At 49.9% G+C, this 26,109-nt stretch overlaps 1 protein-coding gene across 1 annotated transcript; it reads right to left on the bottom strand.

The window, feature by feature from the left end:
* Nucleotides 1-449: 449 nt before the first annotated feature.
* LOC104332451 (alpha-2-macroglobulin-like protein 1) lies at nucleotides 450-24,891 on the bottom strand. Its single transcript, XM_009937861.2, has 35 exons — nucleotides 24,833-24,891; nucleotides 23,699-23,882; nucleotides 22,556-22,718; nucleotides 21,939-21,991; nucleotides 19,830-19,850; nucleotides 19,168-19,327; nucleotides 18,646-18,730; nucleotides 17,190-17,301; nucleotides 16,044-16,158; nucleotides 15,529-15,638; nucleotides 14,864-15,031; nucleotides 14,402-14,632; nucleotides 13,666-13,729; nucleotides 13,138-13,283; nucleotides 12,694-12,843; nucleotides 12,301-12,453; nucleotides 11,222-11,306; nucleotides 9,891-10,005; nucleotides 8,977-9,208; nucleotides 8,721-8,847; nucleotides 8,008-8,129; nucleotides 7,448-7,502; nucleotides 6,752-6,835; nucleotides 5,488-5,664; nucleotides 5,266-5,347; nucleotides 4,305-4,461; nucleotides 4,000-4,074; nucleotides 3,458-3,620; nucleotides 2,850-3,064; nucleotides 2,496-2,711; nucleotides 2,259-2,383; nucleotides 1,855-1,945; nucleotides 1,032-1,100; nucleotides 624-726; nucleotides 450-490 (listed from the first exon to the last, which is right to left on the bottom strand). The coding sequence occupies exons 1-35, from the start codon at nucleotides 24,889-24,891 to the stop codon at nucleotides 450-452; spliced, it is 4,308 nt and encodes a 1,435-aa protein (XP_009936163.2).
* Between the last annotated feature and the right edge of the window lie 1,218 nt (nucleotides 24,892-26,109).

Raw genomic sequence — 26,109 nt, 5'->3', positions numbered from 1 at the left:
CACAACACAAAATATTATATCTTCCCAGTTTCAGCTTGCTTCTTTGGCTCCCTGAATCCCCTTTTCCTACCCTGCAGTGAATGTAGTGGGGGGTGGAGGGAACGGAGCCACGTCCGGGTCTGAGGGCCCTTGTTAGCACAGGTGGCTATAGCTCGGCATTCCTACTCTATGTGATGCTCAGCCCTTCCTTCCTCACTCTCATTTGCAGACACGCTGTCGCTGTCTCCCTCCACCTTCCACCAGAGCCTTCCAGCTGCCAAGAGCCCCCATCCTAGCTCCACACACCTAGCCACAGGCAACTGCCAGTTCCTCTTTCTAGCTGGATAAGTGCTCACCACTGATTACCATCATCCTTCCCATCTTTGATTGCTTACATTCCCTCTCTCCCACCCAAGACTCATCATTTCCTGATGCCACCGTTAGTGTCACACAGGGACTTGCTGCCTACCTCAACTACAGACAGCACTGTAGTCAGCCAAGGCTCGCTCCTCTGCAAAAGGAAATGAGAAAGTCGATTACACACACATGCAGGCGCATAGAGAAGAGTGCACAACATCTTTTCCCAGCCAGAGAACTAGAAACCCAGCTCCCAACCCAAGAGTAGGAGGGTGTCTGCAACCCACCTGGCTGGTAGTAATCATAGACTTTGATGCTGGCTGGTTTCAGATTCTTCATCTGAATTACTTGTTCCAGTTGCAGAATGAAAGTCTGAGATTCATCGCTGAGCTTGTGGAGGTGGAAAGAAATTAACGAGGAAGCAGGGAAAGAAGTCATTGCATCTTCATCTTCCCTAGCTTGAATGTTTTCCTGCACTAAATCTCTCTAATCCATTAGAGATTCTGCATTTTAGAAATGGAGTATATGTGAGGAATAGCAGATGCTAACCCAATGACAGTGAAATTGGGCAAGCCCACAGTTCTCCCAGTGCTCTTTGCCCATGCCTAGCCCAGTCTCAGACTTCTCACACTGCTCCTTGTCCTCTGGCTTCTTGCTCTTGCTGTACCAAACCAAATACTTTTTTCCCCATTTACCTTCTCCAGATAAATGTAGACCACATCAGCTTTCACTTCTATTTTCTTAACGATGGCTCTGCGCTCCAGCTGAGATAGGAAACAATAAAACAAGGAAATTGGTGAGCGCTTTCCTTAGGGCTTCCTGACCTGAGGAACCTGCTGTTGTATTGAAGGGATGACGTGGAGCTGGACTCTGTGTGGAACTGTGTCTTTCTCATGCACAAGGGTTTTAGTGGTTATATCTTTGGTAGTCCCTCCTGGACATTCCTTGTGAGCACCATGGGGATGAACTATGCTGTCCCTGCTCAGTTAGAGAAATCTCCTGCTCTGGGGACAAAAGGCCATGTGGATAGTACATAGGACTTGTGAGCTTGTCAGCAGACAGGTGCAGGCACCAGTAAAGATTCTTGTTATCTCATCTCACTGGCTGCTAGACTGCTCTTAAAGACCTGCCTGGGGGCTGTGCAAATAATTCGTCTTTCAGTTTTATGGCTTAATTGGAAAAAAATAATCTTTTTGGCTAGAACTAGAGTATCTCTAAGAAATGTTGTCTTAGGATTTCTGGCAAATAAGTGCTGGCATTTGGCACACCCAGCAGCACATTTTGTTCCTGGCCCAAGCCAGGATAGTGTCAGTGGGAGAAGCTGAACCACCTCTGATATCCCATAGCCAGCCCTTGTAGGCCCTGTATGGAAAGGAGAGGTTTTCGTACAATTATGACAGCAAAGGGCCCCTGTTAATTTAGTTACCTCATGGCCTGAAATGAACAGTTTCCAACAGGAGCAAGCAGGTGGGATCCATTCACCACAGTCGCTTTTTTATTTTATTCCAAAATACTTACCAGTGTCCTGGATCTGGGAACCAGGGCGAATCCGGACAGCAGGGAGACCTCCACGATCGCCATGTTGGATGTCACTCTGCTCCCAATGTAGCTGAAGAGGAAACAGTCAGAGGGTCTGATTCTGTGAGGACAGTGCCCTCCTAGCCTCTTTGCCTCCACCACCATACCCTCTGTGCAGGACCCTGAGCCAGGTAGCCCATACGAGACTGGAGACTGGAGACACGGCAATTACTCGCAGGAGGTAGCCAGCACCTTCCTTCTGGGGATCTACCACCTACCAAATTCACCCTCTGTCCTGTCCGCCCCAAGTGCTGAGTCCCTCCACTGCAGCCGTGAGGCTTTCCTGGCTGCTGTCCCCAAGCACAGCAGGTGCTGCCGGAGGAGGAAACCACCCGTGGGGTCACCTGGCAAGGATGCGGACGGTGAGGACACGTGCATTGGCCTGGCTACAGTTGGTCAGCTCTGTGTTGACACGCAGAGTGAAGGTTACAGCAGCCCGCGGGGGAGGCTCATGGTACCTCAGCACTATCTGCAGGGAGATGACCAGAAGGGGAAAAGACAGGCCAGGCACGATCTCATGCAGGGAGAAGAGGCAGAGTCCTCCACCTCTCCACTCTCCCACGTTCATTCCACCACCTCACCTGAGCGAAGACGCAGCTGCTGCCGTGGACCTGCACCAGGAACTGCCCCGGGACCTCTGTCAGTGCTGCCTGCTGCACCAGCAGCCGCTTCTGGCGGTTGACTTGGAAAGTCTTCCCGAAGCCCCTCTGGGACTTCACCTTCACGATCGCCTGGCCTGATGTGCTGAAGGTCCTTGCTGCGTATTTTGCTAAGGCTTGCAGGGCAACAACTGTGTCCTAGAAAGGGACAGTCAATCACCCCCGTGAAGGCATCAGCTCCAGTGAAGCCAGCCTGGAGCAGGAAGACCTCAAGAGGACTTGCCCTGCCAACCTCGGGTGCAGAAGTATGTCAATCCACAGGGGACTACTTGTTACCTGGGTGGAGGCAAAGCCCCCATAGGCGTTCTGCTGCCGGGTCAGCCACGCCACAATACCAGCTGCAGTAGTCATGTCACCTGCATGCACCCGTGGCTTGGAGAGGTACGCCAAGAGCACATAGGCTGTCAACTCTATGTCCATTGACTGAGTACCAGGCCAGAAGTCTGTGGAAGCTGGAGAGCTTGGCTTGGGGCTCCAGTGGATTTGTCCTCCTGCAGAAGCAAAAGGAGAATGCAGGCTGTCTGGAGAGGGTGTAACTGGGAGTTCACAGGAAACAAAACCCAGAGTGCTTTCAGGGCTCCTTCACTCATTCCCAGTACACACGCCAGGATCACTTTCCTCAGTTTATTCTCCAGGGCTTTGTTCAATCTTAACTCACAGATTCCTACCTCCTCCCTCAAGAGGATCTTGAAACCCTCCAGGCTGAGGAAACTCTTTGCAAGTGAACTAACTTATTGTCTTTTCAGGCTCACAGTGGAATTACTGCACAAATACGAGCAACATGTACAAGTACCTATGTCATTTTTAACTGCTCCAGCTGGGCATACGTTACTTCCAACCCCAGCAGGTGAATGAGAAGCATTGCACCAACCAGCAGTCAGCACCTGATTTGATGGCTTGTTCCTCCAGTTTGTACAGCAGCTCCTGGGTTGTCTCATAGTCCCCAGCCAGGGCAAACGCGTAAGCCAGCATGGCTTCCGTGTAGATGTTGGTGACATTGTGAACCGCCTGATGCAGGCAGCGGAGGGTAGTCTGCATCAGCTTGCCCTGCGATGGGAGAAGACACACGTGCCAAACTCTGACAGGGACAAAACAGGGGGCAGGGGAGCTCATTCCAGGGAGCCGGGCAATGTCTTCCTGTTGTAGCTCCAGAGAAACCCATTGAATTACACACTCACTTGAGAGAAAAGGCAGCACAGTGTGCAGTGAGAGCCATAGCCACCAAACACTTGCACCATGCCAGTTTGACAGCACTTTCTCTTTCGAGGAATGACTTCACAGTTTGGCCCAACATTGGCTCCTTCCCAGCAGCTCCCTACCTGTTCCTGGCCTAGAGAACGCCAGCGTTACGAACTGGTGCATCGCCATAGCAGTGCCCAGGCGTAGGAGAGCACAGGAGAGCAGAAGGGAGCAGAAGCAGGCTCACCTTCAGAGGCTGACCCAGCTCCAGCAGTGCTGCGGCCACATATGCCCCCAGGGAGATGTCATCATCCGCACTGCCCTGGGAAAGGAACACACCTTTCACTCTCTCTGTGGTGTTTGGAGGGCGCAGGCAGTGACTCCCCAGCAGGAAAAGCATTCCTTTCGCCTTCCCTGCCCCATACCCTGCCCTCTTGATGTTTAGTTGGAGGAGTGACTTTCCAGGATCTTTTGGGATCCCACAGTCTTTTGCTGTCACAATATCTGTCCAGCCATTCCCCAGCTGTGCTTCCTGGTTTGGCCCTGATTTACCTTCAGGGAGGAGTGAAAGAGGTTCCCTTTGGCAGCAAAGCAGCCACTGGGGAGCTGGTTTTCCTCTAGCCAGCGTAGGGCATCCTGGATGTTCTTATCATCTACATAGATGTATTTTCTGGCTTGGCCGAAACTCTTGAGTACAAAAGCTGTCAGCCTGGGAGGAGGATGAGTTGTGAGAGAAACACAAAAAAGGCAAAGAGAAAGTCAAAGGCCTCCTGGTGCTTGTCCCTGAAGTTAACAGTGACATAGTGGGCTGCCAAAAAAGAGTCATTCTCCTACAGAAAGGCAAGCTAAAAGTGGAAATGACCCACAGGACCCAAGCAGCTCCACTCCCTCAGCCTGGCTCCACCAACACACTACTAACGTACTACCGCTTTACCCAGTCATTTCACAAGGGAAAAACTTCTTACCCCTTCTACTTTTATCCACTGCACTTCATCTCCCCCAAATACCTAGAGACAATCTTGAATTCCCCATTTTCTTCCTCCCTTCTTTTCTCTATTTCTCTCAGCCCAGACACCACAAAGTCAAGCTGGGCCAATGCAGATCTTTCAAACTCTCCCAAGCAACGCCTTCCCTGGGGAGACCATTTTTTATTCCTTCTCCCTGATTTTTTATTGCTCTTCTACCTCCAGTCAGCATGTATCCCTCTTTGCTGCCAGGACACCACCACCAGTACCTGGTGTTGTCTGTGGGGCAACAGCAGGGCCATAGAAACAAAAAGGGACCTCCTGTCCCTGGGATGATGTCTTTGCTGTTCCACTTTCCCAGAAACTCTGCTGCCCTGCCTCACCGCTTTTTCAAGTGGCTCAAGTGTCTCCATCTGTCTCCCTGCCAGAGACCTCCTGGGGTCTTCACCCACAAGAAGGAACACAAGTCCTACCAGCTTTCCCAAGCGCATTAGCTGCTCTGGCCCAGACAGGAAAAATCAGGAGTGAAGGATATTTGCAGTGCATACCAAGTGTTCCCTTCCACATCCTGCTGCCCAAAGACACTGTAGGATCCATCTCTGTGCCTGTAAAGAAGCTGCATCTGGTACCCTGGGAAGAAGGGAGCGGTGATTAACACAGCACAGTAACACGGAGGGGTCTGCATTGACAGAGCAAGTGCAAGGGCAAGAGCTGTTGGTGGGCTGGACACAGGGGAAGGCAGAGGAGCAAGGCGGGTCTGTTGTACTTGCCGTTGCGCAGGAATCCTGCTGCCCTCTCCTTGATCCCGGGAGTCAGCTGCCTTGTCTTCTCCAGGTACTGCAGCACATAGACAATGGGGGCAAACAGCACCATGTTCTGCTCCCCACAGCCGTGGGGCATCTGCACCAGGTGGTCCAGGTTCTGCAGTGCTGTCCCCATGAGGTCACCTACGCAAGGATGTAAGAAACAAAGCAAGTGTAAGTATCATTTGAGGCGTTTCTCAGCCAGGCAGTGGATAACAGAGCTCTATCTTAGCCCAGGAGTAAAACACTGGAGAGAGGGGAAAAGAGGAGTGAACAACAGAGTGCAGATGGAGGGTGGTAACTGTTTTGCCTCATGCCAGTCTGCATCATGATGCAGGGTGACCACAGTATGGACTCCCTGAGGAACTTTCCCTTATCAGCTTTTGCAGTCTGAAGGGCTCCCACCGTAACGAGTAGTATTTGTGAAAGCCTGTGAGCACAGCTGCAGGTGCTCAGTGTGTGTCATGCAGACAGACAAATATAAAAGCACTTAGGGAAAGGTTGAGATGTTTCTGGTCTTTAGCCAGGCCTGTTCTACCTGGCCATATGTCAACCATCAAAATGTCAGTAAGCCAGCAGGGGTGTTAGTCAGATGGTGTGAAGCTGTTCCTATGACCTCCAGCCAGCCTGAAAAGCCTTGATTGCAGTTTCCTCCTTTGAGGCTCTGCTGCATCACATCTGTGGCTATTTATGCCAGGCATGGCTTCATACCAGTTCTGGCGAGGGGCAAATGAGCTCAGTGCAAAGAGGTGTATTGAATGGTAGGTGTATCTGGTCCCGGTGGCCTCTCCAAACTGTTCTTTTGCAACTTAGTAATGCTGAGAATGATTTCTCCTCTCAAGGAGCTTCTGTTGTAGCAGCAAAACTTAACAGGGAGAGAAGATGGTTATGAGCTTTGCCGATTGTACCTGCACAGAACTAGCCAAGGTCTCGAAGTCTCAAAGTCTCAGTAAAAATAATGGCCCAGAGTCTCTGCTCTGAAGTCCCAGCTAGAAACATAAGGATTATTCTCCTCTGCAGATTACTTTTCCCATGAAAGCCTAAGTGCTCATCCAAAAAACTGAAAGCCTGGTGTTGGCAGGCTGATGTTGGCAAACCTTGCAGAGAACAGAAACACAGCATCCTCTCTCTTGAGCAGTTTCATCTCAAATGGATCCCCTGACACCATCACCAAGGTAAGCCTTGCTCATCTGTAACAGCAGTCAGTGAGTCCACAACAGAAATCACTTACCTGAGATGGAAATGGAAGCCCTGGCAGACCCCTTTACTACTTTGTCAGGGAGGCGAAGGGAGATGGGTTCTTCAGCCATGTTTCCTGATAACAACAGGATAAAGGCGTAGCATGAAAAATCAAGCCAAATGCACCTAACCAGAGGAGCAAGACTGGCACAGATAAAGGGGACGCTGGCTACACCCCGCTCACACAGCCTGCTCCCTACAGTCTGTCCCAGTCATCACACCAAGCTCCATTGCCTGGAAACTTCTCAGATTAGAGGAGAAGTGAGAGCTGCTGGCCAGGCTGAGGGCTGACCAAGCTTCACAACTCAATTCATTATGTTTCACAAGCCTCACAAGAATCACCATTGGTCATCACTCAGCAGGGAGACGTCCTGGAGATATTTGTACTGCTGCAAGGGCAGGGTGGGAGGGTTGGAGCAGCTCTCACTGGTGACCTTCAAGCCCCAGGAACACCTGGGGACTGTAGTGTGGGAAGGAAACTACAGAGCAGGATTTTGCCACCTATACACAGTGGCAAATTCAGTAGGACAGCACACGTGGAAGTAATATTTCTTGTGCTTTCCTGTCTAATAGGAAGTGAAATTAGCTATGTGAAAAATCATTTGAAAACATTCTTTCATCAGACCTCCCACAAATTAGTCCTACTTTCAGGTCTAGCTATTTCAGGCTGCAGGATCCATTCGCATACCTCCTCTCGGGCACAGAAGGGAGCTGTACGACTTCTCCACTAACACACCTTCTGGCTGCCAGGGCAGGAACATAAACATGGGACAGGAGAAACAAGATTACACACAGAATTCCCAAACAGCGGCAAAATTTCAGGGTAAGTTCAGGTCCAAATTCAGTGGTGAGTCCCCAGGCTGTCAGGGACTCCATCCTCCTCACCTTTGGCAGGTCTGCACTGAAGCTGCCTGCTTCACTGCTCAAGTGAGCAAGAGCAAGCCTGAGGGATGGGGCACTCTGGTCAGTGAGCATACACAAAAGCTCAAGTACAATGGATGACTGAGCAGGGAAAGGCACAGGGAGAAACACAGACATGGTGTGTGAATGAAGAAGAAAGAAAGAGTACCGCAAGAAGGGAATGGGCTTGGCAAGCTCCTCAGGGGAACAAAGCAAACTGAGCCACAGCCTTGGTATGCTAATTCTGGCCAAAAAATGGGGAGAGAAAACCATTTAGCCCAGCTCAGCCTCCCTTACCCCAGCAGCAGGGATTCTCAGAGAGAGAAGTGAGCCTGATCTCATACTGACCCGGACCAGCAAGTGTTTGACCAGCGTATGCCTCCGCCTCATGGTAGCTGGCAAGGGCTTCCTGCCCCCACACCGTGGCGTGGCGTCCAGTGCCTCTGTCCTCACTGTGATATTCACAGTCCCTAGCAAACAAATTGAACAGAGCCTGTTTCTTATAGCTGTGGCCAAAGCAGTCAAGTTGCTTCAGCTGGTAGTGGTCCGAGATGCTTTGAGTGGCTGGTCTTCATGTGACCTCAGCAGTGTGGCCACTGAAGGCAAGCCAGCCAGTACTGATGGCTTGTCCAACACCCTCAGCATGAGTGAACTAGGTAATGCCTTACCAACAGTGACTTCATTGCACTACACATGACTCTAAAAACAGAACACCCAGCAGCCCCTTGGACCCCATTGTCCTCTTCCTGCTGCATATGAAGCACAGCACCATCAGTACAAGGTTCCCCCACCCATATCCATGCAGCTCTTTCCTCCCCAGCTGGTCCCACAGCCCTCCCTTCAAGAGTTCTCCATACCACCCAGGAAGTTCCTGCCCTCTCTGATGAGCCTGTCTAAGAAGAGAGAAAGAAAGCAGGCATGATGGATCGCGTGCTTGCACCACTAAGAACAAACTTCGGGATCCAGAGGAAGCAAGGCTCTGCCAGCTTCTCTGGACCTCCCACTCCCTCTCACTTCAACTTTAGGGTTCCCCATCACTGCTCCCATTTTTGCTGTCGTACCTAGCTGGACTGCTGTCACATTCCACATGAAGGTCTTGGACTCCTCTGCACACAGACATTCCTTGTCCCTGCAGGTACGGCATGGCTCCACCTGGAAGTCTGAGGATCTAACCAGGACCACATGAATCTGAGGGAATGACAGATGCAGGCGAGTGACTGGGCAACTCAGGAGAGATGGCTTAGCACATCATGCTCTAAAACTGGAGGGCACGGTAGGTCTGTCCCACGCAGTGTTACCTGTGGCACAGGCACAGACCTGTATGCACTGCTGCAGGTAGTTGAAGACAGTAGCTTTCAGCATGAAGGTCTCTCCTCGGATGACAGAATATGGCAGTGTCACATCCACAAAGAAGGGCTGGATGGTTCTGAGGCTCGTGGTCGGGGCAAGGCCAAATCCCCTCCCAGCCAAGCAGAACGTCTTGACTTTCCACTGTGCAGCAGCAGCAGCATCAGGCGCTGTGACTGGGACACTCCTGCTGCCGTTGGAGCTGAGAGGAAGAGAGCACTTGCATGAAGAAATTCATCCCGCCTCACTGCAATGGGAAGGGCTCATGGCCCTGGGTGAGGGAGGCTATACAGTTCCTCGGAGCAACCTTTGCTACATTACCAATGACTTCTGCTCCAGTGGCTCACAGCAAGGCAGCTCTCAGCAATTTGTTCCCTATAGCCATAAACCCTGCTTAAATGCCACCAGTAATGACTTTATACCCTTCTCCTGAGAAAGACACTGCCCAGGCATTCCAGCTCCATATATTCAGTCAACAGCATGATGCCCGTCAACAGCATGATGTTCTGGAAAGCAACAGCACCATACACTCCTGAGTGCTGATTCAGTCAGTCCTGATCTAAGCACTGTGGCAACAAGAGCTACAAATTTAGCTGGTGTACCCACAAAGTTTAGAAGTTAGTAGAGTGTACCCCAATGTGTGAAGAGAGGATACTTGGTGGTTTGGTCTTGAAGTGCATTGCTTTTCTCTAAACTTCTAAACCTTCAGTTCTGCACTTCAGTCTACTAGACCTTCAGTTCGATTCACTATAAATGCAGGAAAGAGCCACCAAATTCACATGCAGACCACCTATGGCTGGACGTCATCACAAATGCAAGTCAGCCAAGGTCCAATAATGCAGGGATCATCCTTCTGTCCATTTGTAAAGTCTGGCATCACTTACCCAACAGAGAACAGATTCCAGATCCAAGTTTCAGGCAAGTAGTGGTGAAGTCTTCTGTGGGTTGCAAATTGGGGTTGTTCCTTAATGATTCTTTGGTCTTCTGTAGAAGGCCCTCCTGAAAGAAAGAGTAAGGAGTCCCACTAGAGTGGGAGACATGAACCCTGCCAATGATAGACAGCCTAGCACCAGTGCAAGAGGCAAAGCGAGCAGTAAGAGAGAAGTGGGAAGAGTCTGGCAAACACAAGAGAATGGGCTGATTTGGTAGGAGAAGGAAACTGAGAAAGGAAAAGAGAGTGGTAACAGGAGAGCCATCTTGCAGTGAGCTGGTTCCAAGTTTTCAAAGACTTGGTTAGACAAAGACCCTTGCAGACCTGACCCAGACTTGGTGCTAAAGAGGCTAGGGAGCTTCAGAGAGCCATTTTAACCAACACTTCTGTGATTCTGTGAATAACAATCCCGATCGCTTGTCTGCAGAAAACTCACAACCCTCTGCAAGCAATGATTTAAATATCAGCAGGTTTGCGAGCCAGCTTATTATGATTAGATGACCTCTCCTATGAGGAAAGGCTGAGAAAGTTCAGCCTGGAGAATAGAAGGTTCCGGGCAGACCTTATTGCAGCCTTCCAGTACCTGAAGGGAGCCTACAAGAAAGCTGGAGAGGGACTTTTTACAAAGGCATGTGATGATAGGACAAGCGGTAATGGCTTTAAACTGAAACAGGGTAGATTTAGATTAGACATAAGCAAGCAATTCTTTCCTATGAGGGTGGTGAGGCACTGGCACAGGTAGCCCAGAGAAGCTGTGGATGCCCCCTCCCTGGCAGTGTTCAAGGCCAGGTAGGATGGGGCTTTGAACAACCTGGTCTAATGGAGGGTGTTCCTGCCCATGGCAGGGGGGTTGGAGATAGATGATCTATAAGGTCCTTTCCAACCCAAACCATTCTATAATTATCCAGTGCAAAGTGAGACACAGAGGAAGGAAATGACTGCTCCTGCAGCCACAGCTGGGGACAGAAGCCAGGTCCCCAGCACAGCCTGTGGGGTAGTCACTGAGAAACAGATCCTGGCCCACGTTTGGGTTCATCTGTGCCACGAAAGTGAATGTCATCCTTTACTGCCAGGGAACATCCAGACAGTGACATTCTTCAGAGCTCTTTTTATAGGGACTGGGTAATTCCTCTGAGGCTGGTGGACCAGGCAGCTAGGCTGTGGCAGCAGCAGCACCCTTTACTCCTCAGAGAACCAATATCCACCACCAGCAAAACCCAGAGATCAGAGGGCTCTTCTGTCTGAGTGCTCTCATGTCCCAGGTAGGCTGAAAATGCAGCTCACCCATGGTTGGCTTCCTATCCGCCCGATGAAAACACTGAGATGGCTTCTTGATTACAAGGTTTGAGAAGATTTTCAGCCCCATGTTCTGTTAGGAAAAGAAAGAGGGCAGGGGAGGCAGAAAAGTGTCTGTGAGTGGGGAAGAACAGCCACCACTCTTCAAAAAGTACTCTGAAAACCATCAAGGCCAGGACAGCCCGGTGCCCGGGCATCCCAGCGCAGCACTGGCCAAAGCAGACACAGTGGTGAGGGAGGCATGGCACAATCTCCCCGATCCCTTCTTTCTCAGGAGGTCACTAAACTACCACCTTTCTGCTGGGGGACACTGGGATGTCTTGCTCCTCTCAAGGCATTTCCAGGCAAGGGCACAAAGGAAAGGTGTCAATGTCCCACCTCTTCCCCTGATGCACACTGGAGGCAATAGCTGGATGAAATCCTCCCGCTGAAGTCGTGCAGAGGTGTGATGGGAAGCCCACCCCCCCATTCAGCCCTGGGGCTGTGGCATGGGCCTGTCCACAAACACAAGAGATGTCCCTATGCTGTGAAAGGGGAAGTGTCTCTATTGCTAAATAAGAGAGGACATGGTCTGATCCCCAGGTTCAAGGCCAAATGGCTCTGCCTCTCTTGCGTCCATGCTGCATAAAGCTGGTTATTTTTAGAGGGGATCTCTTTTAAAGACACCAAGAGATCTGCCTGGGAACAGCCCAAAACAGTACCAGAGAGCAGGCTAACAACTAAGCCACGTCAATGATCTGTGGTCTAATGCTTGGGATTGTTCCCTGTCTCTCTTTTCTCTAATACTGTAGACAAACAGTACACAGCCCAGGACCTCATTCCCAAGCCCAAAAAGCTGGGTTTTGCTGCTTCAGGATCTCATAATCTTGCTTTCTGCATCTGTGGAGGGGAATACAGGTGTTCATACTCATAATGGGTTTGTACGGCTCTTGAGACAGCACAGCCAGGTCAGGACAGGCAGCAGGGGCTGTCTAGAGAAGGCAAGGCTCTCTCAGGCTGCTGAGGGAGAAAGATAGCTCAGATGTTCATCATTTCAACAGCTGTGGGAAAAGTCACGAGGTGATTACCCGGAATAGGTTAAAGATGTCGGGCTGAAAGGAATGCTGTGGCTTCCCTCGTAGCAGAGATGGCGTGGACTGGGGCTGAACACAGTGATCTGAATGCTCTTCTACTTGGGCAGGGTATCCGTGTCGGTAGGCAGCAGGGAACAAACCATAGACCTAGGGAAACTCACAGGCAGGGAAGAATCGGGCAAAGAGCAGGTACCTCCAGATGTTTCACTCCACTCTACCCTAGCATGCATGTCTGTTCCTGCCCATCTCCCCAGGCAGACCCCGCTTTCTCCTCCGCCCAAAGACCTCCTCATCCATTCGCCTCCGACGCCCCTCGCCACAGCCCCGTCTGCCTCCCCCAGCCCATCCATCACTGCTGGTTTTTTCCCTGGTTGCACAGACACTCACCATTTGGCTTGTCAGCTCACTCTCTGGTCTCACAAAGAACATGTTTTCATCCACTGCCTGTACTGCACACAAAGAGCCGGGGGCTGCCTGCAGTCGGAGCTGCACTGTTGACCCTGGGTGGGCTTCTCTAGCAGAGAATCCTGCCTTGACCTTGAGCAACACACCAGGAAAGCAAATACAAAAAAGAGAGAAAAAGGGGTGAGGAGGCTAACAGACAGGCGGCACAGACAGAAAGAGGGAGACCAGCTGGAGTCTTCCGTGCTGAGTCACTGCTATGAACAGAAGTCGCTGCTGAAGCTTTCCTGGTCCCTGGGCACTGTGCTGCAGACGTCCCCTTCCTCTCTTCTCCCCAGCTCTCTGTCTGAAGGATCTGAGGGTCTCCCTCTTTCAGGCCTGCTAAGTCCTGCTTGTCAGCTCTCCCCCAGCTGCAGGAGTGAGTCTCACCTGGTTTTGAAAGCACAAGGCAACATCGAAACGGATGCTGTCAGCTGTCACCCCTCCACTGGGGAAGATGGCGTACACCACTAAGGAAGGTGATGGGGTGAAGGCAGCAGTGAAGGTCAAAGGGATGGAGAAGGAGCCCTTCAACACTGAGGAAGGAAAGGCAAAGTGTTTTCATCACAGCCCCACTGAGATGTCCTGCCCTCCTTTTTTCTGCTTTATAATCCCACAGTGTCAAACCAATTCCTGCTGCTGCTCTGTCTGCCCTCTCCCACTCTTCTCTGACCCCATGTGCTCCATCTTCCCACAGGTCCTCCCAGTCTCTCTTCCCATCATTATTTCCCTCGTTCTGTCTTTTTGGCCTCTTCCAGCTGACAGAGTTGCTTCCTCAGCCTCCCTCTGTCCTGTTCACGGACTGCCCAGGACCTACAGATTCAGGGAATTTGGGAGAAACTCTGGCAGCTCTCACTGTCTGACCTAGAAACCCACCAGTTGCCACTGTTTCCCACTCTCTGGCTGCCGCAGACTTACTGTTCAGCTTCCCAACCTGGACGCTCCTCTGGCCCCTGACAACAATTCCAGCCTTCCCAGTGACCTGCGGGAGGAGGGACACAGGATGAGCAGATGGCTGTTTGCCACCAGAGCACAGTCACTCACCCATGTGCATCTTGCTCTGCTAAGCAACCTCAGAAATAAACTCTGGGTCCAATCCAACCCCACACCTCAGGTCCAGCAGATCTGCAGACATCACAGTGGGGGAGCAGAAGCTGAACATGAGATTCTGGCCTGGTGTGTCCAGTTAGGACAGTGGGTGGGTAGTGGGTTCACTGGAGATAAGTAAGAGATAGCTAAGGTATTTCCCCTCTAGTAGCCAGGTCTCCAGACTGGACCAAAAGCCATTTCCACTGAGCAGCTGTTTGATAACCAGAGTGAAGAAGTGATCCCCCATGCAGTTTTAAAGGGGGAAGAGTTTGACGGCAGTCTCTGCACAAGACAATTTCCACTGCAGCCTTGGTAGAGGCTAAGGGAGCGATGGGCTGCAAAGGTAGAAGCCTCCTCCAATCCACGGAGGTGACCAGGGCCCCGATACCAGGATCACATTGTGGCCAGTCTGAGCTCTACTGGGTGTAGTGTTCACCCAGTTCTCCAAGAACAAGTTTTCCGTCATCCCTCCAGGGATGATCGAAATTACACCCTCAACATTTCATTGGGGTCTGGTTCCATCAGTGCAGCCTTTGCCCCCAAGTTCTGTACTACCCTTACTCACATAATATGCAAAACCTATGCGGCTGGTGTCTTCTCCCAGGTCATCCCGACTGAGTGTGAAGGTCACCTGGACATGCTGCTTCAGCCCACAAGGCAGTGTTTCTGTGAGTGGGTGTATGTCCAGGAAGCTCTTGGTTGTGACATGGAAGGGCTGCAGCTGATGGTAAGCGTTCGTGTAACTGAAGTCAGTTTTTCGAGGTGTGTGCGTGAGATCCTCCAGTGTGAACCTTCCCTAAGAGGGGACAAGAGACACACAGATATCAAGAATTTCATGCTTCAGTGCTTTGTTAGGATGTCATCAGCTTGGTTTGGGAAAGGCTTGGTGCCTTCCAGCTGGCCTTGCACAGGCAGAGATGTGTAGAGAGCCCAGGTCTGAGCTGGCCGGGGGGCTGCAGGGCAGGAGAAGGGAGCACTGGCAGAGCTCAAGGATTCTCACTTTCCTGTATGCAGAGGTGGGATTTACCTCCAAAGAGACTGATGAGCTGTTCCAGGCAGTTGTGTCCAGGTTGAATGATGCTACGCCACTGCCATCTGTGATGTATGTTTTGATAAACCGACGCCTCATGAACCTTATCACGAGATAAACTTTTCTGTTTTTCATACCATTTCCATAGTGATCCTGAAGCTTAATCTGGTGACAACAGAGTGAGGCAGAAAAGTCAAAGTCAAATATCTTTCCCAGTGTCATACCCAAAACCTTCCTCTGACAAACACAAAGCTTCCTGTATAGGTGGCCTTAACTTCAGTCTGGCCCCAAGAAGACAGGGGACCTATAAAACTCCCTCATCTCCAAAGCTAAGCTGAGAGGGATTAAAAACTGCCCACTCCAAAAGGTGTGTTTGGCTAGAGCATGAAGAGCTCATCTCCTAGCCAACAGCTGAGACATCCCTGCACGCCAGCATCCCTGCTGAGGCACTGCTCATCACTCTCAGCAGAAGCTGGAGGTGTAAACACTTCAGGGAATCTGAAATGCAGAAATTGGAGTTGCACTTGTCAAGTAATGTGACACACTGCAAGGTAAAGTACTCTTTCTGAAGAACAGAAAATGGTTTGGGTCAGCAAAATTTACTAGACGCTAAAATCCGTGGCAAATGATGGGGAGGGAAGAAGCAAGGGAAAAAAAATCACCTTCCCCCTGTAGGGTACTCCAGGGATGTAATATGCATTTGGTGTCTCAAACACTGCCCTTGCAGCTGTCCTGGAGATGGGAATTTGGCTGGAGGTGTTGATCTGCACCCCTGTTGGAATGCAGAGTGCAAGGGAAGCAGCATCAGTATTGGAGGTGACTATCGCACCGCAGTTTAATCTCACTTTGTTATTCCCAGCCCCTTTAAGCGGAGTGTCTCAAGCTTCCTTCTCAACACCAGCACCCTTCAAGGTTTGGAGGCTGTTCCTGTGGCAGCTTCTTCGTTAGTTAAGAGGTCTCCAAGCCCCTTTGTGGCCTGCCAGACCACGTTCCCAGCCGCAGTTCATCCCCTTGCTGCTAGCAGAGCAGCTCTCCCTGGGCACAGCGAGTTCCTCGGGCAGGACCGCTCTCCATGTCCTGTGATGGTCCCAGCACCAGGTGGAGGAGAGGGGGAACCCTCACACCCCCAGAAAGGTCCCTCTCACCCTTCCACCTTCTCTGCTGAGCCCCTGGGTACCTGTGCCCATCTCCAGGAGAGAAGCTTCTGCATAGAGCTTGCCATCTTCCTCGCTAGGAGCCAGGTTGAAGACTGACGTGCTTACAGAAGGGGTGAAGCACCCCTTGCTCATGGTCTGCAATTGGAAGCAGTCGATATTATTTGGGGCTGGGGAGAAGGGAAGGAGCCAGAAGTACAAGGTGTTAGTCATTCTGTTCATAACTGTTGACTGCAACAAGTAGTAATGCAGACTCATGTATATAGATAGACATGGTTCACATTTTAGTTCTGTGTTTTCTATTCTATAGGCATGAATATGTGTAATTCATATTGTAGAAACAGAAAACAAAACACGCATCACAATTTTATGAAAGTTACAATGTTGGCAACTTTCCAGCTTTAGTAGAAAACTGAAGACTGCACTAACTGGATCACAGAGCAAATAAATGAGCATTTCAATAGAGCTAGCTAGAAGAACTGCAAAATCAAATGAAAATTCAAAGTCATGAATAATTTCCACAGCTGGAAGATTACAACTACCTTAACAAGTCCTAATGACAAACCATAAAGCACAACCAGTTTTCAACCATATATGTACAACGGAAGAGCCCAGCTATGAAATACTTTGTTAGGAATGGAAAAATGTAATAAGGAAAACATAAAAATATGCAATATATAAATATATAAAAAGATAAAACGATGTATAAATGCCACTGTGTGATTTAGCTATGGAATGAACCGTGTTTCCACTGTACGCTAGTATCCTTGTGCAGTTCTAGGATAGGTTCACCTTAACACAGTAATCTTGCATGTGAAAAACCTCTATTAATTTTTGTTTCTTACACTGCATCAATTTCTGGCAAGTTACACTTCTTTCCAGAGAAGAACAGAACTCTAAATCTTGCTGTGAAATTTCTCTTTTCTAGTCCCTGTCATTAATAAGCAAAGTTACAAAGAAGAACATCTGGGGATAAAGGCTTGTCAGTTGGTCTGGGCAACAATACTTGCACTAATTGAATAAAAACAATTACTTATCAGTCTACATATACATTACAACGGTTGGCAAACCTCCCCCACATAGCAGTTCATTCTGTTCACTCAGCCCTTGACACTTAGTTCTGTGTGGTGCTCCTTCACTACCCATGCATCTTCCAGGATTTGACTCACCGGACCGCTGTATTCCCTACAGATGTCCTTGCTGGCATTTTGAGGACGTCTCCTTGCCTTCTGGCACAAAGTCACCCGCATGGTCCCTTGCACTGCTTTCCCATAGCTGTACCTGCAGGGAGAAGACCAGAGGAGCTGCCGAGCAGAGGCACTGTGTGTTTCGCTGAGCACATTGCTCCACACAGGTGGCCTTCCCGATGAAGGTCTCAATGCAGCTGGTAAGCAGGCAGGCAGAAATGAAAATGTAGCACACTGTGTACCTGGGGAGTGCAATATCACCGTCCTGTGTCTAACAGAGGCAGAAACAAAGCAAAAGCAGGGAAGGACCCACAGTCTCTGAAGCTCCCCCACTTCTGGGTGCTTGCTGTCCTGGAATTGAAGGCAGACACAGAGAGCTGGCCTGAGCTGATGTGTCCACGCAGAAGGAGCAGCACCCAGTGGAGATACTAGCTCAGGTGTGAAAGCAGCAGAAACCTGTGCCCCTGCAGACAGCAACACCAAGCGCAAGGTGTGGCAGGAATACAGAGTGAACTCAGACCTGCCTCACTACAGGCTTATCTTGTGATCTGGACTCTTGTTTCCATTATCAGACCTGCTCTTCTGTTTTCTGCAAGGTACAGCAGAAGTGTGCCCCTGACGGTGCAGACGCTTTCCCTGCCTGCCTTGCTGCCTTTCCCTGCTTTGACTCCTGTCTGGCTTTCCCTTTGGAGCAATGACCCTGACGCTATCGGTAACAGAAAGACATCTATGACCCAACCTGGGATGCAGACTACTGTATTGTTTTCTATTAGAGCGTCAACATGGTCTAATTTTAAACATCCCATTTAATGAGAAATTATGTCAGACCAGCAGCAAAGAGACACCAAAAGTAGGCAGACAATGCAGCCCCAAATACAAATGGGCTCACTCCCTTTATCTGTCTACAAAATGCTTTCCAGATCATTCTCCTTCCTCCTTTGTGCTTATACTATCTAAGGTCATACCTTCCTTCAAACTCTCATCTGCTCAGTTTTTGCTAATGACTACATAACTAGAAAAACCCACCTGTTGTTTCTAAGAAGGTAATAAGTTCAGCAGCATGTGAGTAAGAAGGAACAGCACAACTGTATAAAGAAACACCAGTTCCTGCTCCTTTACCTCAGCAGATCAGTCCTGTATCAGATATGTGGTTTTCCCCACATAAGGTCTTTCAAGGTGGGCACACACAGCTTCCAGAGCAGGATACCACTTGCCTAGGAACAAGTCACCCTATAGCTGGATGGTGTCATCCAAGTGTGGCTTGTGTACCTCTTCCCCAAGGAAGAACCCATCATTTTGATTCTTGCACTATTTGAGAGTCTTCAAAAGGAGCCTTCTTGAGCCACTTCTCCTTGACAGATTCAAGAGGCAGGAGACATATGGAGGAAGGGACTCTGTTTTGATGAGATCTTTCCTTTCCCCTGAACATCCTCCTCACCTGCCACACACACGCAGTGGGAAAGTTTTGTCTGAAGCATAAATCTGAGCTGGTCCCTCGAAGAAAACATCAAACTTTCGCAACACTGGAACAAAAAACACAGAGTTACTTCATCAAAGTCAACAGACTACCTAGACATGGGATCACAAAGGGGAAGAGTGTGTTCATCTAGGGCTGGAGTCCCATAGAGGAACATGTTCATGAGGTAAAAGCAAAGAATAATTACCAACAGGAAAACCACAGAAAGAATCCCCTTTTTTCCCCCCAACATACAGTCTTGCAGAGGTCTTTAGTGTATTCTCACTCTGCGCCAGCCTAGTCGTTAGCAGATACCTTCTCCAGGAATCTCCTGCGCAATCTCCCTTGTGTTCATTTCTGGTATTGCCCGCTCTACACATTTGTGTTTAATCCTCGCTCTCAGACAGTAAACATTAGCTTACAATCCTTGGCTATGTATTGTTATATAGACAGAAACAAGCAACTTTCTCCATCCCATTCTTTGTTCTCCGTACTCCATCTTACCACGTTCCTCCACCTTAAAGGTACTGGACATTTTTGGGTTCAGCACACTGATGGTGTAAGTCCCCAGAGAGAGTTCAGCAGCTAACTGGAAAGAGAGATCTGCAATGCCCTGTTTTGGTCTCACATCCAGCCACTGGCCAATGCGGTTTTGGTTTGGGTCCTGCAGTCCACGGGAAGGAAAGAAGAAGCAGTCATCAGCAACACCTGCCTTTCTCTACCCAGAGTCCACTGGATTCAGACGTCTTTCAGAGATTTCAGAGGCTTTCACAGGTTCCTGCTGGTTTTTCCCCAGATGGTGCCGAAGTGACCTGAGTGGTGGAGCACAACAGAGCACAACCCAGCCCACCCAGGGTTACTCTACACTGTACTGCCATCAGAAAAGAAGGTATGAAAGGTCCTGACATTTAGACTCTCCAGTCTTACGTAAAGAAGAACTGTAAGAGTTAGCTAAAGCCCAGCTGGTGTTCCTGAATGTAGAAATGGATGGAAGCTGAACCATTTGGATTGTCAATGCTCATTAACGAAAAGCATGTGGACAGAGTATGCACATGCATGTGCATACACAGACCCTAAGAAAAGTAACTTGTCTTCGTAAGACAGAGGCCTAGGTATCATCCTGAAGTAGCTTTCCTCATAACACCTGAGGAGTCTGAAACACCCACCTGGATTTCCACGATGGAGTACTGCAAAGCAAACAGACAGCAATGTCAGAAACCGGCATGACATAGAATAAAAACTTATCTTGCCCACCTAGTCCATGTGCTGTGACAACACTGCCAGTCCCAAATATTACAATACAAGGAGCTTGATCGTACTGAAACCTACTGACAATTGCTTTAAAATAGTAAGGAAAATACATAACATAAAAATCTGTGCTATTCTTTGGATTTGCTTTTTGATCCATGAATTTTTACAATGCACTTTGATAGATATTCTGCAATGCTGAAAGCTAGACTTTACTATTAAAAAAAGGAGAAAAGTAGAGAGATTCACAAATACCATCATCCCAAGTTCACAAATATTAAAAGGCATCGGTTTTGTAACATAACCCCAAGGATTAGCAAAACTGCATCACCTATAGGAAGAATACACCCCACATTTTCCTGTAAAATCCCTGGCCTAGGAGGTGAGGCTTGGAGATATGAATCACTGCTCACTGCAGCTGACAGTAACAGGGATGGACAAAGAAGGACATACTTCAGCCCTTCTAGGCCTACTAATTATCTATTTGTTCTTGTATCACTGCAGCTATCAGCCAGAAGGCAGTAGTGGTGGAGGGCATGAGATCTGGGAGCATGAAGCATAAGGAGGCAGCAGCACGGGCTTGGGAGAGTAACTGGTCTGTAAACAGAAGGCCACATGTAATTCACATTTTTCATCATTCTAAGATTTCATGAAAGTTACCATAAGCAGGTCTGTTTTCACTGGAACAAAAAAAAATATGCAGGCTAACTATTTTCATAACTTTAATGCCAATGCTAAAACAAAACATGCTGGTGAACAGCACCCGTGTTATCTCCAACCCATCTAATTTACAAACTGTATACTATAGCTTTAATGCTTCAGTGCCCTCAAGCCTCATGATAGCTTTCGTTAAACATGTCCCCACATTCTTCACAGCACTATTAACAGTTATAATGCTAATTTACTTCGATGCATGTATAGACATCAAATATGTATGGTCAAATATCTTCATGAACCAACTGTAGGCTTGGAAGCAAAGTATTGTTTACTATCTAACTAATATAATTGTCTAATATAAGAGACATGTCTTCTCTGTTGGGAGAAGAAAGGAGTGCGTGATCCTAGGCCTTCACCAACAGCCCAAAAAAGAGGAAATGAAGTCAACAATAAAGAAGCCAGAAGGGTCTCTCCCTTTATTTCAGTCTAGTGGCATTCGATCCAACTTTCTGCTCACGTGTGCCCTTCAGTATCTATCTGCCACGGCATCAATTCCTGTTGGCTCTCCTTAAATTGCTTGAGGACAGAGCAGTGTGAAATGGCTGTAGCTGCTGGCTGCAGGTATAATTGCTAACCGTAGAAAGATGCTAGTCTTGCAGTTTCCTGGCTAGCACATACGCAAGTCTCTGGCACCTTCTCGCTCCCTTGACACAGAGAGAATGAGCTGCTGCCAGCAGCAAGTCAGTATAATTTGGTTATGCTGTTTTCTCTCTTTTCTTTGTTTATGATCACTTCATGCATGTCCTTTCCCATATCAATCAATTTTTCTTAAAATTTTGCAGATGCATCACAGCTTGCTTCAGACCCTCCTGCCACCCTTAGGTGCAGCACACTTCACAAAGCACTGGGCTTTCCAAAGCTGTGGGAGGTCTTTGCAGAGCCGCTCCAGGTTTGACCAAGTCTGCACACAACTCATCTGGTAACTGTGCCCATGCCCACGGATGGCCCCAGAAGCCCTGCCTGGCTGTTTTGGGGGGGAGGAGGGCAGGTGCTCGCAGCTCCCAGGTTGCCCTGTGCCAGCTCAGCTGGCAGGGACTGCTGGCACACTCCCCAAACACCATCCCCAGCGCCAACCCTCCCACCGCCCCGCAACCATCCTGTGAGAGCCACAGCTTGGCCATCAGCAAGCTCCAGTTAAGCTCCAGTTTAGCTCCTGCTCCAATTTAGCTCCATAGCGGATTGATGCTGGCTGCCCTGGGTGCTGGGGGCATTGGGACTGTCTCAGCCTCCATGACGTGGGGCTGGCAGGGGAGGCAGAACTGACAGAGGGAGCCCGGAGACTTCCTCGCCTCCACTTAGAAGGGCTTTACCTTGCTGTTAACAGGAGCAAAATCTTCGGTCAATGTCACGATCCGGAACTTCACTGAAGAGAGAAAATGGAGAAGAGCACATTACAGCGACGGAGTGCGTTTGGGAACAGAGTTGCCCTGCCCTTGCCTCACCCTGAAGTCACAGCTCCCCACACAGCCCTACCGGCACCCCCCTGCCTGCCCTGCAGCCCCCCTTACCCCTTGCTCAGCCTTGCTCACCGCCCCTTTCCCCCAAACGCGTGGCAGCAGCACAGCAGACAGCCTCACAATTTCAGGTCTTTCCCACAGGCTACACCCACAGTTACTCTTACCTTTCCTCATCTCCAGTGTGAGTGGAACAGTCCTACCTGGCCCTGGTCAAGGAGACCATGTTCAGGTCTGCTCCCTCTTCCAAGCCAGCTCTGCTCCTAGCGTGTGTGAAACCAACCCTTCCAGTCCCCTCCCTCCCCTAAAATGTGGTGCACGGATACATCACTCCAGAAGGCAGCAGATAGCTTCCCCCTCCATCCCCATGGAGGCTGCACGGCACAAAGCACTCAGCATGCCACTCATGGAAAATTGGGAACAAAGTCCAGGCAGGAACCATCAACTGTTGGGGTGCTCCATGCAATGCTCACCCGTCTGCCCTGGGTTATAGACGGATTTGTCCATCTGAATGAAGGTGCCTGTGCCAGACCTGCGGATCAGGACTTGCTTCTCTTCACTTGCGCTGAAGTAGTGGCCATTGGAGATGCGCAGGTGGACAGTGCCCACCTCCTGGCTGCCTGCAGGCTGGGGGACCTAGGACACAAAAGAGGAGCCACCAGGTTAGCAGGCAGTAGGCGAGGACAAGATGGCATCAGAGCAGTGCTCTTCTGCTTGCTGCTGGTGCACTTTGAGGCTGGTCTCTTCTCCATCTTACTCTGAAGGTGTAGGCACACAATGTTCCTCAAGTGGCTGAGGGCTGTGTGTATGGAAACACAGGAGACAACACCTTTGCACCTGGGACAGATCTTGGACAAGAGGAAAAGCGAGGCTGTTCTGGCACAGAAATTGTGTCTGCCCCTTCACAGGGCCACTGTCAGAGCCTGCACGGAGTGAGATGGAGAACACTTAACCCAAGGGAAGAAAAAGTCTATACTGGTGAGAAATCTGTTTCCTAGAGTGTGCGGGTCACAGAGGCTGAAATCCACTCATTCATCAGTGCAAACCAAGAAAATAAGGTTCATGAGTTTGGCAGATCAGAAAAACGTGCTGAGCTTCTGAGCACATCCTCCCATGTCTTTCCTAGTCCTCCAGCATATTTTCCAGCCCTTAAAGAGAAGCTTGGAGGGATGCAGACCTAATGAGAGGCTGTCTGAGATGAAAGGTCTGGCTTTTCCTGCATCCCGATTCACAAACCACACCCTGTGACAGTGCCTCCTCTCAGAGGAGAGAATGAGCTGCACAGCTGCCGTTTGGGTGCTTCTAAGCACCTCCACCCTCCTCAGCATTTCGGTGGCCAGACAGCCTTCCCTTGGTGTGCCACCAGAGTAGACTGTGAGATATCCAGAAGGAAGACTATCATACAGACAGACAAAGGCAGGGTGCAAAGACACCACGCTCTCACTAAACACTCTCCCTGACTTTGCATTCACTTGCTTTTTCCATGCCCTCTTTCCTCCCGTCTTCCTCATTCTCTGTTTCTCTGGTGGGAGGAGTCATGAGCCAAAAAGAGCCCAGTGGGAGCTGCCAGCTGGGAGAGCTGCCAGCTAAAGGTCCCTGCCAAGAATGTACCTGACCTGAAACCTGGAGCACTCGAAGATCCAGTTGTTCCGGAGGACCTTGCGGTAGAGGCTGAGGTTGCCAGCTGCGTGCACAAGAGTTAAGGCCACACGAACAGGCTTCTCCACCCCACGGAGGTCCAAACACACCCTCTGGGAAGAGGGGTAGGGCAGCGCAGCTGGAACGATGATCAGGTACCTCCTGCAGTGGGGAAACAAGACATCGCATCCTGGGAGTAGTCTCACCCGCTCTCGGCACTAATACTCCATGGTCTGAGGAAGCAGGGGGCTTTAACACCTCTCTAGCGTCAGGAGCAACTGCTCCGCCTGGGGGAGAGGGGCAAATTAGCAATGAGAGTGTGAACCCCTCACAGGGGTAGTGGAGGGTATACAGTAAATTTCAAATAAATACAAAAGAAATGCTTTCAGGTGACCTCAGGTCACACTGACATGTACATGGCTTTGAAGGATGCTACAGCAGCACAGAGAAACATATACAGTAGAGACCATCTCTGATTCTGCAAAGGGAATCATTCTTGGGTGTTCCCAGTACACAGGGAAAAGGCAACAGCACTATGGGACTGAGACATGGAGCATGCTGCAAAGTTCAGGCTAGGATCTGAATCCAAACCTGCTACAGGTCTGTGTTCATTCAGACCTGAGGCTGCAGCTGGGCAATTCTGTTCCCAAAGCTCACTCAGGCTCTAGGTCTGTTTTGGCCCCCACATCAGAAGCTCAGGATTCTCTACAGCTTTACTCCAGCCCTTCAGCTGAAAAAGCTTCACCCTTCGTCCTTTGAGATGGCTGCTCAGTTACCTTGGCAGCAGACTGGTTCCTGCAGTCCTTTTCATCTGCCCTTCACCGTATCCTACACCTTATCCTACACCACCTGCCTCAGGCTGTAGTCCCTCACTCTTCTCATTCCCACCACCAGTCCTCACCTAGTTCTTGTACTGTGGCAATATCCATGGGAGAGGTTCCCACCTTCAGGAGGACCCTGTGTTCACAAGAAGGCTTGTGGCATGCTGTGTACCACCCCATGCCTAACCCTTCCAGGAGATGACTTGCAGCGTCCCACACACTCTCCCTGCTCTCCTGGCCCCTCCCTCAGCATCACAACTATCAGTCACCAGATCTTTAAATGGCACTTACGGTTGTGCCACTATCCCCAGGATGTAGAGCAGCCAGCTCAGGAGGAAGGGAGTCCACATTTTCATGACAGACCCCCAGAGAGGTGGGTTCCTCTGGAGGGCCGATCAGGGGAGAAGGTAAAATGCAGCTTCTCTCCTTCCAAGGTCTCCAGGCCACCTGCTGTTGCTGCCGTGTCTCCCAGGAAGCAGAGAAGCAGCCCCAAAGTTTCCTCCCTTCTGCCTCTTTCCCACGTTTATAGTGCTGCCGACACAGGGTTGTACCATCCGGGATGTTCCCCAGCCAATCCAAGTCTTTCTGGACTCCAGCCTCTCTGCTCCCCTACTCCCCTGTGGATGTCCTTCAGACAAATATGCTCTTTATTTTCCTAAGCAACAGCCTGTGTCCTGTTCCCTGTTCTGACCCTGCTCCCTGTGCCAGCTGCAGCCTAAATCCTATTGTTTTGCCTCCAGCTGGATTGTCCCACAACCCCTTGGCATGTGCACTCAGCTGGAGCTCACAGTGAGATCATGTGGTCAGACTGTCCCTGAGCTTTCTGAGTCTGTAGCTCCCAATGCAGGTCTCGGTCCTGAACAGGACATCAGAGTTTGTACAAATGAAAAGACATAATGAGACCCCGCCTGGAGTCCTGCGTCCAGCTCTGGAGCCCTCAGCACAGGAAAGATGTGGACCTGTGGAGCAGGTCCAGAGGAGGGCCACATAAAAGGCCAGAGGGCTGGAGCACCCCTGCTATGAGAAAAGGCTGAGAGAGTTGGGGTTATTCAGCCTGGAGAAGAGAAGGTTCTGGGGAGACCTCACTGCAGCCTTCTGGAGAGCCTACAAGAGAGCTGGAGAGGGATTTACAAGGGCATGTGGTGATGGGACAAGGGGTAATGCCTTTAAACTAAAATACAATAGATTTAGATTAGCCATAAAGAAGAAATTCTTCACCATGAGGGCTGTGAGACACCAGAACAGGTTGCCCAGAGAAGTTGTCGATGCCCCCTCCGTGGAGGTGTTCAGGGCCAGGTTGGATGGGGCGTTGAGCAACCTGGTCTGGTGGAAGGTGTCCCTGCCCATGGCAGGGGGGTTGGAACTAGATGACATTTAAAGGTCTCTTCCAACCAAAATGTTCTATAATTCTATGATTCCAAGTACATATGCATTGTGCTCTGCTCCTTCCAAGAGTGCTGTCTTACCCAGGAGGAGAGCTGGGGTCCTCACCTTGTCTCTGCCCTAGGGGTATTTCAGTTTGAACAGGAAATCTAACAGCTGCAGTTCATACCAGTTATATCACACAG

The sequence above is a fragment of the Opisthocomus hoazin genome, chromosome 1 (genome assembly GCF_030867145.1).
Source record: "Opisthocomus hoazin isolate bOpiHoa1 chromosome 1, bOpiHoa1.hap1, whole genome shotgun sequence".
NCBI lineage: Eukaryota > Metazoa > Chordata > Aves > Opisthocomiformes > Opisthocomidae > Opisthocomus > Opisthocomus hoazin.
The sequence above is the reverse complement of the archived record's forward strand: the minus strand, read 5'-3'. Positions and strand labels throughout refer to the sequence as shown.

What these genes read in the sequence shown, in the direction of transcription:
- LOC104332451 (XM_009937861.2), bottom strand. Translation starts at nt 24,891, where the DNA reads ATGTGGACTCCCTTCCTCCTGAGCTGGCTGCTCTACATCCTGGGGATA. An exon ending in CTTTAAGGTGGAGGAACGTG is followed by an intron (nt 18,731 to 19,167) that starts GTAAGATGGAGT and finishes TTTTTGTTCCAG; the next exon opens with TGTTGCGAAAGTTTGATGTT. An exon ending in TGTGACAGCAGTCCAGCTAG is followed by an intron (nt 8,130 to 8,720) that starts GTACGACAGCAA and finishes TTTGTTTGCTAG; the next exon opens with GGACTGTGAATATCACAGTG.